General features: G+C 37.2%; 1 protein-coding gene across 1 annotated transcript; it reads left to right on the top strand.

The window, feature by feature from the left end:
- The first annotated feature begins 3,144 nt into the window (after window positions 1-3,144).
- LOC144636140 (uncharacterized) lies at window positions 3,145-13,189 on the top strand. The gene is made up of 5 exons (XM_078495276.1): window positions 3,145-3,398; window positions 3,513-3,591; window positions 8,379-8,453; window positions 8,551-8,575; window positions 9,127-13,189. The coding sequence occupies exons 3-5, from the start codon at window positions 8,382-8,384 to the stop codon at window positions 11,271-11,273; spliced, it is 2,244 nt and encodes a 747-aa protein (XP_078351402.1). The 5' UTR covers window positions 3,145-3,398; window positions 3,513-3,591; window positions 8,379-8,381; the 3' UTR covers window positions 11,274-13,189.
- The last annotated feature ends 3,469 nt before the right edge of the window (window positions 13,190-16,658 follow it).

Raw genomic sequence — 16,658 nt, 5'->3', positions numbered from 1 at the left:
CTTCAGTTACCGATTGTATCGAAATCGTGAATTCTGTTCTTTTTTAGCCAAGGGTTACGATCACTTATGCGAAAACTCAGTTTACACCCTAGACAGCCGCCATTGCTTTTACAAGAATTCAAAAGCTGTCACGATCTTGCAAAAACTGTTTATATCAATTTCTCGCTTTTCTCTTTTTTAGTGACCTTCTGCTTTTGTCGTAAACAAACTGAAATTCTAAGCCATTCAAAGAGTGTGTTGATTTTTAACTCTAAAATGATTCCATCTTGAATTCAATCACAAAATTTTTATCTTCAAAATATCCATCTCGAAGGAGCGCGTCCTAATATAATTCACCATAATCACACTTTTGTGGAAACTGGAAATTAGCATTTAAGAAAACATCAATAAATTAATATTCAGAACATATAGCAAAGATATTGTTGTTGTCACTTATTGTTATAAATGTGCCAACCAGAAAACTATTGGCTGGCGAAACAAAGAGTTCTTTTGTTCAAATTGTTGGACATTTAAATAACAAAGACAATGTTTGTAAACAAATATCTTTCCTATAGATTTTTTTTGGGTAAACACAATTACTGGTATCTCCGTAGTTTAAATTGTGAAATTGATACGGTGTACTCTTTTCGAAAATGTGGGGAATCGAAAAAACTCCGAGGATGAGAACAATTTATTAGAAATTGCACGATGTCTACACGTTCGGTGACTAAAGGGGTTTATGTGTTTCTGCCAGAAAACATCGCGTGATCAATTGGATTTAAGGTAGACGATGATTAGTTTGACAAATTTTTTTGTCGTGAGCTGGGGAAAAAGAACAACAGAGCACGATTTTACTCGACCTGACAGCACAAAATTGCAAACAGTAACACCCAAAAAAGCATGCATCATTCGAAAAGAGTACACCGTATCAATTTCACAATTTAAACTACTGGGATACCAGTAATTGTGTTTACCCAAAAAATCTATATGTTTTGAATATTAATTTCCTGATGCTTTTCTCAAATGCTAATTTCCAGCTTCCACAAAAGCGTGATTGGGGTGAATTCTTTTGGGACGCGCTTTTTCGAAATGGATATTTTGAAGATAAAAATTTCGTGATTTAATTCAAGATGGAATGATTTTAAAGTTAAAAATCAACACACTCTTTGAATTGCTTAGAATTTCAGTTTGTTTATGACAAAAGCAGACGGTCACTAAAAAGAGAAAAGCAAGAAGTTGATATAAGAAATAGATATAAACAGTTTTTGCAAGATCGTGGCAGCTTTTGAATTCTGTAAAAGCAATGGCGGCTGTCAAGACTGTAAACTGAGTTTTGGTATAACAGATCATAACCCTAGGCTAAAAAGAACAGAATTCACGATTTCGATACAATCGGTAACTGAAGAAAATGTCATATCAACAAACAATAGAAAGACTTCAACTTTTGCTTATGCTATTGTTCTAGCATGAGGTTATCCTTGACAACGCACTGCTCTCGCAAAAATTAAGAAAGCTTTTAAGGTCTGAAATTTTCATATATATTAGTTTAGATGCCATTAAACTCAAATAAATGAACTCTACTTTCTTTATTCTGAATAAAACTTCTAAACTAAACTTACTTTATTTAGAAATTGCTTTCCCAATTTTTCTAGCCCTTCCTCGCATTATACCACTTGTAACGTTTGATCAATTCACCATAAACTTCCAAATCTAATGATCCCCGGAAAAATTCCTAAAAAGCTCCTCCTCTGAACAATTTGATAAAAATAACGTTTGTGGATCTGTGTTCACATAATTAAAATACCATTTTATTTACTTTTAATTGAATTAGCCCACATACGCTACACGTTTCACTCCCGAAGATAGCGACTCCGTGAAAGAAGCAAGCGATTTTTGAAGAAAACTTTCGCAAGATGACAACTTACCTAAGTTAAGTTAACTGCAAAATTCGTCAATGAGAAATGCGAACTAACTGATCTTACCTGACTTTTTTTGTAAACAAGGCTGCCTTACTAAACAAAGACAGTGATTAAAGCTTTAAAACTCATAGCAGCAATGGAAGAACTAGTCCATCTGGCAGCCCCATCCGTGGGGATCTCATCATTGGAGCGTTCAACATCGCAGCGCGCCCACACACCTTCATCTATACGGGGGGTCCTGTGTTCACATTTTCTTCAGTCGTTGCTTCTCGTTCGATCACATCGCTCAATTCACCCCCGCCATTCTTAAGATCGCTGTCACGATCTTGCAAACTGTTAATCTCCTTTTCTCTTTTTGTGACCTTCTGCTTTGTCACACTAAATTCTGCAATTCAAAGAGTGTGTTGATTTTAATAAATGATTCATCTTGAATTAAATCACAAAATTTTTATCTTCAATATATCCATCTCGAAGAAGCGCGTCCCAATATAATTCACCATAATCACGCTTTTGGGGAAGCTGGAAATTAGCATTTGAGAAAACATCATTTTTTTATAAATGAGCAGCAGTGTTTTTTCAAGTTTAAAACACGAGGCGCAGCCGAGTGTTTTAGAAAAAAACGCCAACTGCGAATTTGGGATTATTTTGGCCTAGAAAATTGGACATAAAGTTTAGCCGTGTCTTTATCAGATATAAAGACACTCATTGAACAATAATTTTTTTTTTGTATTTTCTTTATGAACTATTAATGAGTTTTTTAAAGTTTTAATCACTGTTTTTGTTTAGTAAGGCAGCTTGTTTACAAAAAAAGTCAGGTAGGATCAGTTAGTTCGCATTTCTTATTGACGAATTTTGCAGTTTACTTAACTTAGGTAAGTTGTCATCTTGCGAAAGTTTTCTTTAAAAAATCGCTTACTTCTTTCACGGAGTCGCTATCTTCGGGAGCGAAACGTGTAGCGCATGTGGGCTAATTCAATTAAAAGTAAATAAAATGGTATTATAATTATGTGAACAAAGATCCACAAACGTTATTTTATCAAATTGTTCAGAGGAGGAGCTTTTTAGGATTTTTTCCGGGGTATCTTTAGATTCGGAAGTTTATGGTGTATTGATCAAACGTTACAAGCGGTATAATGCGAGGAAGGGCTAGAAAAATTGGGAAAGCAAATTCTAAAGAAAGTTTAGTTTAGAAGTTTTATTCAGAATAAAGAAAGTAGAGTTCATTTATTTGAGTTTAGTGACATCTTAACTTATATATATGGAAATTTCAGACCTTAAAAGCTTTCTTAATTTTTGCGAGAGCAGTGCGTTGTCAAGGATAACCTCATGCTAGAACAATAGCATAAGAAAAAGTTGCCATTTCAGTTCAGCCAATCACCTTACTCATTCTGTCATCAACAGCCAATAGAAAGAGCACATTTCAACGTGCTTCACGCCCACTAGTGGTTTTAATCGCTCTCTCCGTTTCAGTCAGGCTGTAGGTTTGCCACAGGAAGCCAGGTAGGATCAGTTTACAAGACTTAGTAGTTTTTTTCCGTTTGTCCCCTTTTGAACTCAAATAGAAGCTGCAGTTGAAAAGCCAACCGTTTATTCTTATGTATTTATTTTCTGCAGCTTTTCATCACTTGAGTAAAGACCTTATCATTGTCAATCTGCAGGAAACGTTGATACATTTTCTCTGCGAATATCCAAGGTAGGCAGGGAGAATGCTTGTATATGTATATCAGTTTTACCGACTAAAATAGACCACCATTAACGTATACTTTGAATTCTTGGTAAACTTTGGATGTTACAAAATTCTTTGCACTAAAAGTTACTTTGTAAGTGTACGATACGTGTTTTTCACTTGGGAGTTGCTTTTGTTGAAATGCGTTGGTTACTAACTAATAGGGTGCAGTTCCAGTTTTTTCATTAGTGACTTACATTTGCATGATTTTTGGGTGTTACTGTTTGCAATTTTGTGCTGTCAGGTCTAGTAAAATCGTTCTCTGTTGTTCTTTTTTCCCTACTCACGAAAGAATTTTGGTCAAAACTAATCATCGTCTACCTTAAATCCAATTGATAACGCGATGTTTTCTAGCAGAAACACACCGAACGTGTAGACAGCGTGCAATTTCTAATAAATTCTTCTCTTCCTCGGAGTTTTTGGGTTCCCCACGTTTTCGAAAAGAGTACACCGTATCAATTTCACAATTTAAACAACTGTGTTTACCCTAAAAAATTAATATGTTTTAAAAATTAATTTCCTGATGTTTTTCTCGTATGCTAATTTTCAGCTTCCACAAAAGCGTGCTTGTATTCTATAGGGACGCGCTTCTTCGAGACGGATATTTTGAAGATAAAAAATTTCGTCATTTTATTCAAGATAGAATCATTTACAAGTTTAAAAATGACTCCTTTTCATTCAAACTTAAAATTTAAGACAAGATGATAATGAAGCGATGTCTTAACGTCGCCTTGTGACTTTGCTTAACAAAAAGCTAAACAAACTATAACTTTCACATTCATAAGTTGCGAGGAAATAAAGTAATTTGCTTATTTGGGTAAAAATTGTCAGTAATTTATTAGCATCAAGTTCTTTTAAATTCCGAAGAAGCAAGACGCGATAAAAAGGAACAACCAAATTCGCTCATTACTGTTTTCTATGAAACTCAATACATTGCAGACTAACCAACATGCACGAAGCTTACAAAAAAAACAAGAAAGGAAATTATTAGCTGGCAATGTCTTTAAAAGCGGTCCATCGCATTTCTGGTTGGAAAAACGTTTTCCCTCTAACTTTCCTCAACTGTGCCTAGTGAACTCATAGGGCAGAATGCATGAACATGATTAGTTATTCATAATGAGCGGAGTGGCAAATTTGAACGCGAGCGCAGTGCGCCCACAATAAGAAAAGAAAGGGCCAAAATCGGCCCAGTAGCGTTGATAAAACTTGCTTCTCTGATTTTAAGTGGCAGTTTCTCAAACGGTCCATCGCATTTCGGGTCGGAAAATAGTTTCCCCAAACTCCCAGTGAACTATCTTAGGTTGTAAGTAAATGCAACGACTAGTTCTGGAAAAATAAAAATTTTTAGCTCTCGACAGTGAGGCTGCAAATGGCCAAGTCCGCTCCGGGCGTGTGGCCCCTTCCTCCTTTTTCGCAGTTCGCTGTGGCGAGAGTTGTTCGTCCGGCTTTCATGTTCGGGCTGTTTTTTTCGTCTCAACGGAGCGGGGGCGCTCGCGCTGGGCATCTTCATTCGCCAACGACTGTGAAGTCGACCTGTATAAGAAGTAAAAATCTAACAATGCACGCGCGGATTTTTGAAGAAGAATGTTGCATCTCCTTTTCAAGGCTTAAACGAAGACGATTCAACGAGCATAAGGACTGTTTGTTTTGCACTTGAAAATACAGTAAAATTGTCTATTTGTATAAGGCCGTTTATGAAAGCGAATTTCTGAAAATGTGCAAAAAAATGTTGAAATTAAAAAATTGGTTAACAGGAATCACTGTTTTTTTTTTCGGTTTAAAAACTGCCAGTTGGATTTGCGTTTGAAAATGGTGCGCATCGAGCGAGTAGGCAATTGTTTTAAGCCCTTGACTGAATAACAATGGTCACCAAGAATAAAACGTTACCCATTTGAAAAAGTCACTCAAGTGGAAAATGGTTTACACTTGCCGTGAATTTTGAAACTGAGCTTGACGTACCATCTGACTCATTCGAACAGCCGACCGCAATGGAAAACATCAAAAACGTTAGTGATCGGGAGCTCTTCATGGCTCTTTGACAACTCGATCAATGATTACTTCTCCATATGGTGCCTCCAAAAAATATTTTTTTTCCAGCCAACCGTTACGGACAATCGAGAATGCAACTTCATACAATCTGTGCGCGGAAAGAACATGACTCTTCGCGATCAAAACTAAAGCTTATCAAGACTTTTGTATGCTCGTAATTCAGTTTGAACGCACAGAGTCGTGACATATCCGGCTTCAAATATGATATCGATAGCTTCGATCGGTGGCAACTTTTGTTGTCAGTGATTGAGCGTTCGTGCATATGGCAACCAGCACGTGCGTACCTGAAACAGTAGGAAAGAGAGATTTTTGAAAAAGGAAATAAACTGGAATATGAGTACATGTATTACGAAATCCGTGATACATGTTCATAGACATATACAAAGAACCGAAAAGAACTTTAAATTTAGTCATTTCTGATCAGATCTGACTTTGTTGGGACGAAAGAAAGACAGAAGATTACCTCTGTGGTTGTAACGAGAGACCGGCTAAATATTTATGACTTTATTGTCATTTCATATCAAGAGAGAGCGCTTACAACATAACCTCGCCAGTACACTCACATCCTAAACAAAATTTAAACAAGAAAAAAAAATAAAAACAAAGATTCGAGACTTCACCGAGGGGAAGGGAGGGAGAAGCGGGTGATTTGGAAAATTGTGCGTACCTTGAAAAATCCTGGCTAAGCCTCTAAGTATCACTTTTGGAAATAAAGCTGGCTTCACGATGTGAGAAAACGTTCCTTTTCGGTGACGAGTTAAATGTAAACAGTTAAACAGAAATGAGGCATAACGATCCGCTTATGAATTCAGCGCCAAAACTTGCCTATTCCAGAAAAAAAATAACTATCACTTCTTCGGAGCAACCTTGCTGCTACAAGGACCAACATTTGAAGCGCGAAATGTCAGCTTTGTCAATAAAAGCGTGTGAGAGTTTTAAGCTAAGCGGTGATTAAAGGGCGTGTTTCGACGATATAAAGGCTAAAGCTGGCTTACCTGCGATATCTCATGTCAGTTAAGACAACTTTGTTCAGTCATATCTCCTCTGGAAATAAATTTGTCTTCACAATGAGAGAAAACTCCCCTTTTCGGTAACGAGTATAATATATTTATATCGCCAACAAAGACCAACATTTGAAACTCTTAATGTCAGCTTTGTCAAATTTTTGGGTTGAATAATTATTAGCTGGGTTGCCATTATATCGCAACATGAAACAGGCAAAATTACAACTTCAGTAGCTTATCTTCTAACCTGCCAGTTTTGAGATCGTCAGCTGCAACGGTTTGGACGTGAAAGCAAGATACAGGCAGTTAGATATTCCAAAGAATGGAAAACTGTTTCAGCCACCTTATACCTATCATCGTTGGGTGACCTTAACTAAAAAGTTAAAGCGCGATGTTTTAAACTCAGCCACCGCAAACTATATATTAACTTAAGGATTTTAAAATACACTCTCTGTTATAAAATTGTTTTGCTTTATTTTTATGTCATCGTAAGAAGAGAATGGCTTAAAGGTCCAATATAGTGGTTTCTTTATATCGTTTTTGTAATGATCGTCATCAATAATATAACTACAAAATAACATTTTTTCTTAGAATAAAAATTGCGTGAAAACACGAGCCGTCGACTCTGTTACCACATCTGCCTTGTTCGTGTTTTGACGCCTTTGAAAGTAAACTTTTCGACGTGAAGAAGTTATAAGCTCGAGAAAGCGATTTCATCAACGGAACTATCTTGGTGATCTTTTGTTGAATATTAGCGTCGTTTTTCAAACCCTAAACCTTCATTCTGGTGTAAGACCTCGCTAGAAACGTGGCCGTTATATACATTAAACGTCATCGGTAAGTATAGTTAACATTGAATACTTATTATGTTAGTGAGCCTTGTTTTCAAAACCTTCGTTCGCCAACTATAACAGATTCGTTTCCCAACGCAACTTACGCTTTGACAGCAACCGACATTTTCTGGAAAATTATAGAGTCTACAAATGCATTTAATTGGATAGTTTCGAGGTTATACAGTAAAAACCGACCTCGCAAATTAACGAAAATAAATCATGCCAATAACTTAAGATTTGATCCAAGCAAATGTGATATTTGTCAACACTTATGGGATATAATGGTTGAAAGCTTCTACTGAAAATATAAACGGTAACAAATCGATGAAGGGTCCCGAAATTTGCTTTATCCGTTCTAACGCGGACAACCTGTCAAGTCTGGTTCTCATATGATCGCCCCAATCGTTTCTATCGCCTCTGTCGCTTCCATAAGTTTTCTCTACGATCGGAGCGATTAAATGAGAACATTACAGAGACGATCGCTAACGTCTGCAGGACGATTGGGGCGATCACGATCGCTTCTAGAACTAATTGCCCGTGATTATTTAATTGTTACCGCAGGCGTTTAAGAAGGCTTCTGCGATACCGTTTTTACGTCCTCATGCTGTCCGGCGTTAGCTAAGTAGTCACATGGGCTATTCCATTGCAAATAAGAATCCCAAATCAAGTTGAAGATGAAACATGGTCAACAATGAAGAACAGAGTTACATGGGTTGATGTTGTGTAATGCTACAGACCCTATGATACGAGGCTGCTATGCTTTGTACCTGTGCATATCCGCGTTGAAATGTTTTAACATGACTCAGCACGTACTTAGAAACACAAAACTTTAGATAATGCACTGATTTCTTTTATTCATTTCACATAGACTATGAAGTGTCTTGCTTTCTTCATATTTACTTGGGCCTTGGTGTTGTCAGTCACCCACGATGCTCAAGATTGGGTGAGTGTTTAACTCAGTACCTATCCGTACCTTGTTAGATTTTTTAAGGAAGATCTATTACATTTTTCTGAATTGCTGTCTTTTTTAACTTTAACAGGACAAATACTTATCTGAAGACCAAGGTTAGTCTTTTTATAGGCCTCTTTTAGCAATTGTAACTAACAGCATGCAGAACATTTTTTTTTTCATCTTCTCTTCTAATGGAGGTAAACAATAAAATTGTGGTGGTGGAGGAGATAGAATTTTACAAACGTTTTTGCTATGAATAATTTTTAAGCGCTTTTATCACTGAGTTCACTCAAGCGTATCGAGTATAAAAACAATGGTTCAAAAACAATAATGTCGGTGGTATTAAATTTATGCGAAAAGAGGCTTGCTTGATTAGTCTGTATGGTTCAGTGATTTCGAATATTGCGCAATACGCTAAACCGATACTGTGAATCCTGTCAAACGGGTTATACCAGCCAAGATAAAAATAGAACATGACATCACCCACAATTTAATTAAATCCACCGCATTTTATTCATGAGTCTATGAGGTCATCGCCGCTAATTTATTCCGCCCCGCGCTAATGAGATTCCACCCCAAAAAGCGGCTAATTCGGTGCCTACTATACTACTACCAACAATAAAATTCCCTTGAATAAGCTCACTGTAATGGCTTTTCTCTTCAGACATGCTGAAGGAAACCCTAAATTGTTTTGATGCCGATTCAAGTTGTGAATGCAGTAAAAAAGCAGATGTTTGCATATTTAACCTTGAGATTGACGAAATTCGAACCTTCACCAGCTATCAAAAACTGGTTGTGGATAAAACTACAGGGATTGTTTCGCGAGGAGTACGAGGAGTGACCTATTATTTCAACAATTCCGGGACAGCTTTGCCACTGCAAACTGGTCGCGAATGTTCTACATTGGACAGCACCAAATGCACTGATCCCCAGTTTATTGATGGTAAGACGTACCGCTTGGCGATAGCCGTCAATGGGCAGATTCCTGGACCTACCTTGATAGTTCACGAAGAGCAAATTGTCGTTATTCACGTTCACAACAATCTTACCACTGAGGGTATTTCAATTCACTGGCATGGAATGCACCAAAGAGGAACGGCTTTTTTTGACGGTGTGGGGCAAGTGACTCAATGTCAGATAGGGCCTTCATCGAGCTTTTCATATATGTACCGTGCCAGGCCTTCTGGTACTTTTTGGTATCATTCACACAGCGGTGCCCAGAGAACGGATGGCTTCTATGGTGCACTTATAGTTAAAGAAAGTCCCCAGAGAATCCGGAGAATCAAAGCCAGACTCCGAAAACATGGTGCATTTAAAGGACCTCTTAAAGATCTTCCAGAAAAGCACACCATATCGCTTCTAGACTGGCAAGAAGAAACAGGCTTGGACCTGTTATCCAAGGTCCAAGGTGGCGTGGGGTTTTATCCAGACACCTTACCTGGCGAGGTTCCTACTCCAGATGATGAACCGTATAGACCATCAGTTAGTGCCGATGGAGCAGGGGTTGGGCCTATCCCGTATTTCTCTGGACTTATAAATGGCAAAGGAAGGCATGCTGATGTTCCATACCGCAAAACAAGACTGAGTGTATTTACTGTTGAGCCAAGAAACACATATCGCTTTCGCTTAATTGGAGCACAAGGGCTATATGCTTACAGATTCTCCATTGATGGCCATAAACTGACTGTGGTGGGTACTGACGGCTACTGGATTCAGCCTGTAGAAGACGTTGATTACATCATCATTCATTCCGGAGAGAGATACGACTTTCTACTCAGTGCGAAAAAAACTTTCAGACAGAAAGACTACTGGATGCGTGCCGAGACTCTGGAGATTGAAAGAAGTGGTGCTGGACCACCCTACAAGTCCCCAGGACATGTGGCAGAGGCTATTTTGCACTACAAACAGGATGAGGACTCTGGTGATTCTGATATAGACGTACCGTCAACAGAATACGCGGCCATAAAATGCAAGTCTCCTCCCAGACAATGCACCGAAGCCCTACCATGCAAAGCAGTGAACTGCCCATTCAAGGACTTTCATCCATCATATAACATCAGCTGTACCAATGTTGACAGCCTACGTCTACTCGAGCCAACTTTATCTGACGAGCTTCCAGATGCAAATCCTGAGGAAGATTGCGCAAATTGCACATTTTTCATCAATTTCAGTTTTGAAGGTGACTCCGACACTAGTTCAGTGAATGGGCGCAATTTCATACTCCCCTCCTCCCCTCCTCAAATCCAACCTAAAAAGTTTTACGAAGATGACACAATATGTAACCTTACGACAGACTGCAATCCATTTACACCCGCTTGCTCATGTGCCCATGTTATAGACATTCCACAAAACAAAACGATTCAAATGGTGTTTTCAGCAATTGGTGTCAGAGGAAGTGCCCATCCAATCCATCTCCACGGCCACACATTTCATGTTGTTCATGTTGGATATCCAGAATATGACCAAACAACTGGTTTCATTACCGAGCGCACCAGTGATATAGACTGTGATGACAAAAACTGTGCAAATCAGGACTGCAACCGACAAAGATGTACCAGACCAAGTTGGAAGGAGCACAAAAAATTTGATATCGATGAGTATACGATCAGAAAGGACACAGTCATGCTCCCCGCTGGGGGTTACGTTGTCATCAATTTCCTATCTGATAATCCTGGCTGGTGGTTTCTTCACTGCCACATAGAGATTCACCAACTCCAGGGAATGGCACTGATTGTCAATGAGGCTTCCAATGACCCGCCTTATGCACCCGCAGGGATGAAACAGTGTGGAAACTTTGAGATCACAATTTAAGATTATCTCCGCTCCTCCACGTCTTCAATTGATCCACTAATTGAAAAATAGAAACTGATCTTAGCATTCTCAGCAGCTACTGGATTCAAGCAAAGGTATTAATTAAACAAAACACCCCTTGAGAAAGTGTGTAAAAAGCCTTACTTCTTTTAAACAAATAGATTATGAGCTCAAGGTTTCTATGAGGTGATGCTTGACGAGACCGACGGGTGAATCGATGTTCAACCTCCAAGAAATCAAGAGCAAATAATAGCACTGTATTTATTTCCTTTAAACAATTGTTGCCAATTATTCCTTTATTTGTTTTACAGTACTTGTTTAACTATCTTTTTTATCACAAGAAGCTTGCGAACAATTTTGAAGTATCAGAAGTAACGCAAAGGCCAGTTTCTTTTGTTTAGTGTTCAATAGAAATGAGTTACGGTATTTTCTGAATTAAACGCCCCCGGCGTTAAATTAAACTTTCCTAGTTTTGATCCAGCGTTTATACGGGGCCGGGTTTTATCGGGGTCCGTCGTGTATTAACGTAGTGCAATTTTCTGTTATTTCTTTGGATTGACTTAATAACATTCCTCTGACACCGAAGGCTGGCTTTTCAAGGCGGCACGATTTTCCCCTTAATTTCGTCCGATATTTTGTCGCCTTGTCTCCGAGAATCAACCAAAGTTACAGTATTACTAAGTCACTAGTACGTTGTAATCACGATTTGTGCAAAGAAAACATGCTTGCAATAACAGTATGAACGAACGTTTTTCTTTTTTTAGAAATGGGTACAAGTTTTGTATACTGCAATGTCACCAACTTCCTTTTCCCTTGGAACTGTTGATAAAATTAGCAAAGCAGCACGAAATATTTATCGTAGCACTGACATTCAAGAAAAAAAGTCGACCTCTAATAAAGGGCGGGACCTCGAACAAACGCCGCCAACGTTTATTATAAAATTTCCTAGTTTTGACTCAGTCGGCGTTTATATGGAGCCGGAGTTTAATCGAGAAAATACTGTAACTAGAAATATTACTTTCGACAAATTACATGTTTATGAGCCCTTAGATTGTTTGGATTTACAATTAGGTACTTTAGACAGCTGAGTGAGACATTCCGGATACTCAAAATTTATTCAGTTAAAACTATTTTGATAAGAATAGGGAAAAAGAATTAGTTTAGTCAATTCTGTTTTTCTTAAACCTTACCTATGGACTGTTTTCTTTTGCAATGCCCTTAGTTAGAAGGTCATACTTTTTAAGTATATACTAAAACAGATGATGACGCTGTTCGCGCTCTGATTGGCTACTACAACTCGGTATAGCAAGTGCTGTTTACTTCCCAGCAAATGCACGGGGAATTTCAAGGTTGACAGGAACAAAACAGACAAACAAATCGTCATTTTTGGGCCATATTGTCTCACTGTATAAGTAAATTTTACAGCAACTTTTCACCTCAGTGCCTGTGGCCAGCTGAGGATATTTACCTCGCCGCTTAGCGCCTCGGTAAATATCCACTATTAGCACTTCCACTTCGGTGAAAAGTTGTTAACCGTACTATATATTCATCTTTCCCAAAATTTTACACGTTTTTTCTCACGGGGTTGTTTGAATGCAAGAAATTTAGGGTCAAATTAGCTTCTTCTTTGGAGTGACTTCAATTCCTAGATTTTACTCCATTATAGTGTAAACGGGGGGTGAATCACTGCAAGGCAGGAGTTAATGTGACTATTCCCATGCTGTCAGAGATGAAGAGGAGTATTTAATTTTTATTTGATCAGTAATAACAATGATAATACTAATAATGATAATGCTAACAATAACGATAGCGATAGCGATAATGATGATGATAATAACAATGATAATAATAATACGATAATTTTCCACGGATTTACATTTTATGTCCAGAAAAGCCTCTTTTCTGGGGGGTTTTGGGCTTCTTTTTTAACGGAGATGGCTATCGTCCAAATAGGGGTGTAAAGGTGTTCTCTTAGAGAAGTTTCCAGAAGATAAGAGGAGTATTCACCACCAACTCTACCACTTCCACTACCCACTACAACTACTACCACTACCACTACTACTACCACCACCAACTCTAGCACTTCCACTACCACTACCCACCACCACCACCACTACCACTACCACTACCACTACCACTACCACTACCACTACCACTACCACTACCACTACCACTACCACTACCACTACCACTACCACTACCACTACCACTACCACTACTACTACTACTACTACTACTACTACTACTACTACTACTACTACTACTACTACTACTACTACTACTACTACTACTACTACTACTACTACTACTACTACTACCACCGCTACTGCTACCGCTACCCCTACTGCCTTAAAATTTACATTTTATGTCCAAAATAGTTTCTGTGTTTGGAGTGATTTTAGGTCCTATATTTAGCTTTAAAACTGGACTTGCCTATAGTCGGAACTAGGGGTGTAAAACTGTACGAGAAACGTCCGGAATTTATTTTTATTTGAGAAATGTTTTTCTGGGAAGTAATGGAAAAATCATCTAGGAAAAATTATGGTTTATGTTTAACCGAATAAGGGGAAAATGAGACTAAGAGCTGTCTAAAGGTGAGAATTGTTTGGGCGAGATTTGAGATTTTCTGGAAAAGGTCACCAGTACTGCTGTGGAAAATTCTAGCATTAATTTTACTTTCTAAATCGACTTTGTTTCATGAGGGTAGCACTTAACAGTCTTGCGACTGACAAACCCGTGGCCCTTGAATTCCCGATCAAAATGGAATACAAAAAAGTATGGGTTTGCTACCTTATATTTTGACGCTGGAAATTTATTGGGTGCAAATTTGGACAATTTATGATGGGACTTTTTCCGACTCTTGAAAAGAGATGGGACATTTGTCCCTATTGTGTTAACAATTGAATTTATGTGGGGTAAATTTATGAAATCTGTTTGGGGAAGATAATAATAACTAGTTTGGATAATTGAAGTACATATGTACTCTCGGTTGCTGTACTGATGTGTCACATTGAGACTCTCATATTCTCTATACTACACCAAATGGCACCGGCCAGTAAAGAAGAGGTTCTAAGCAGTTATGCTTATTTGATTGAGATTGCTATTATCAGGACAACTCGGATTAATATTAATCCGCGGATTATAATAATAATAGATTATAATAGGATTATTATAATCCAGTAATAGATTATTATAATCCAATAATAGATTATTATAATCCAGTAATATATTATTATAATCCAGTAATAGATTAAGGCACGGCAAAAAATTGGAAGGATTAGATTATTATTAATATTATAATCCGGATTAATATTAATCTCTATTATAATCCCGATAAAATTCTGTGAATGCTCGGATAACAGCAAATTGAAAGATGCGTTTATTTAAAATATTGTTTAGTAGCTCATTTAATAAATTGCAAACAGTTACTGTTATCAGCAGATAGACGCTCTTATTAAAAAAATATCTTTATATTTTACTAATCTTCAGACTGTGCCGTTAGATGCGGGTGAAATACAACTTAAACTTTGTTCATGGAGGACGGTTGGAACGATCCTGTCTCTGTTCCAACCGTCCTCTATGAACGTAGTTTGAATTGAATTTCACCCGCATCTAACGGCACAAACTGATGATCGCTTCGTGTGTGAAACTCTAAGTAACTGTCAGAGAAGTTTCTATCTTTAATTATAGTATTCCGCTCTGCATGTATTTGCATCAAGCACTTCTACGATTGTGTGAAACCTTTTACATTTTTCTTTGTTTATTTTATTGATCTGATATCTGTAATATTAAGATACCATTAGCAAAAGGGTCCAAGAATGCATAAGATATTGATAAGGCCGCCTTAGATCGTTAAATAATAATCTTCCAATCTTTGGAAGCTTTAGACTAGGATTGAGTTGTTGAGATTTATTATTAAGATTAATATTAATCCGATTAATATTAATCTTACATAAGATTAATATTAATCCTAATGGATTAAGACACGGCTCAAACCTCAGTAATAGATTATAATAATCTATTACTGGATTATAATAATCTATTACTAGATTATAATAATCTATTACTGGATTATAATAATCATTAGGATTAATATTAATCCGATTAATATTAATCCGAGTTGTCCTGTATTATTATATTGAGGTTATTATTTCAGGTGTCATTTAAGTTTTATTTAGATAAAGTACAAATACAAGGGAAATAAACGTAATTCTGGAAGATACATATGGTGTGGACTTTTATATATGCAATACATAATCGAACATAAGTACTTACTAGGGGCAATATCGCATTACATGGTTAGTACATATACGTAACGTATTTATTCGATTAAACGCCGCGGCGTGAATTCCGTGATTCGAGTGCGGCTTTAAAGGGAGTATGTCACGGGGATTTCGAAGATTTTTGGTCTAAACTCTTCTGAAATTAGTGGTATGGGTATCAAATGGTCTTTGCGAGCATTTGCGAGCATGCGAGCACAGCGTTTTTCTTTGCGAGCACGAGCATTGACAAAAATTAGCCTTGCGAGCAACGAGCACTTTTCAAAAACCTACGTCCACGAAAAACCGAGCATGCGACCACTTGTAAAAATGTGCGAGCACGAGCAAACGAGCACCCACTAAAACTTTGCGAGCATTGCGAGCACTGCGACATTTTGAGGGACCATTCATGACCCCTAGTGGTAGGTAACTTAATCCTAAATAAACATTATCTTTGAACATCTAAAGGAATGTATAACCTTAATTTGCGGATAGAAGTTAAGCTACGGGCTATAAATATCGATATTTCGAAGACGCGCGGAAGCAATTTGAAAACGTTTGCCTAACGTTTTCAAATTGCAATCTGTTTCCATCCGCGCCATCCGCAGCCAACGATTTTTTTTTATAATTTAATACTTTATTAAATTAAATATACAGTTACAAGCACAGATATAGATACAGATACAGAAGTTTGAAGTACAATTACACTTTGAAAAAATACATAGTTACGGGTGCACTACAGTTACAATTTTTAATTTTGAAATACTACTACAATTACTCTGGAAACAGTTATGCTAAAAAAAAATAAATAAATAAATAAATAAATAAATAACAAAAAAAAATAACAAAAATAACAAAAACAAAACAAACAAAAAAAAAATTCAAAAAAAGAACGAAAAATGGCAGACGTTGCATACATTTACTTTAAATAAGTTTATCTAAAAAATTTTCCCATTTAACTAAATGGAGGTGCAATTTATTTTTCTGCTTAGCAATAAATTCTTCTATTTTAATAGTTTTCCTTAGTAGAGCATGGAAGACATTCAAACTGCGATTAGTAGATCTCTTCCTACAAAGTACAATTGTTTGTTTTGCCACAAGAACTATGTGGTTTACAGCCATAAAA

This window comes from Oculina patagonica, chromosome 13, assembly GCF_052425735.1.
Source record: "Oculina patagonica isolate OP01 chromosome 13, crgOcupat, whole genome shotgun sequence".
Lineage (NCBI taxonomy): Eukaryota > Metazoa > Cnidaria > Anthozoa > Scleractinia > Oculinidae > Oculina > Oculina patagonica.
This window is presented reverse-complemented; position numbering and strand designations above follow the sequence as displayed.

Coding starts and splice junctions, on each gene's coding strand:
- LOC144636140 (XM_078495276.1), top strand. CDS start 8,382: ATGAAGTGTCTTGCTTTCTTCATATTTACTTGGGCCTTGGTGTTGTCA. Junction 8,454..8,550: donor CCCACGATGCTCAAGATTGG/GTGAGTGTTTAA, acceptor TAACTTTAACAG/GACAAATACTTATCTGAAGA. Junction 8,576..9,126: donor ATACTTATCTGAAGACCAAG/GTTAGTCTTTTT, acceptor TTTTCTCTTCAG/ACATGCTGAAGGAAACCCTA.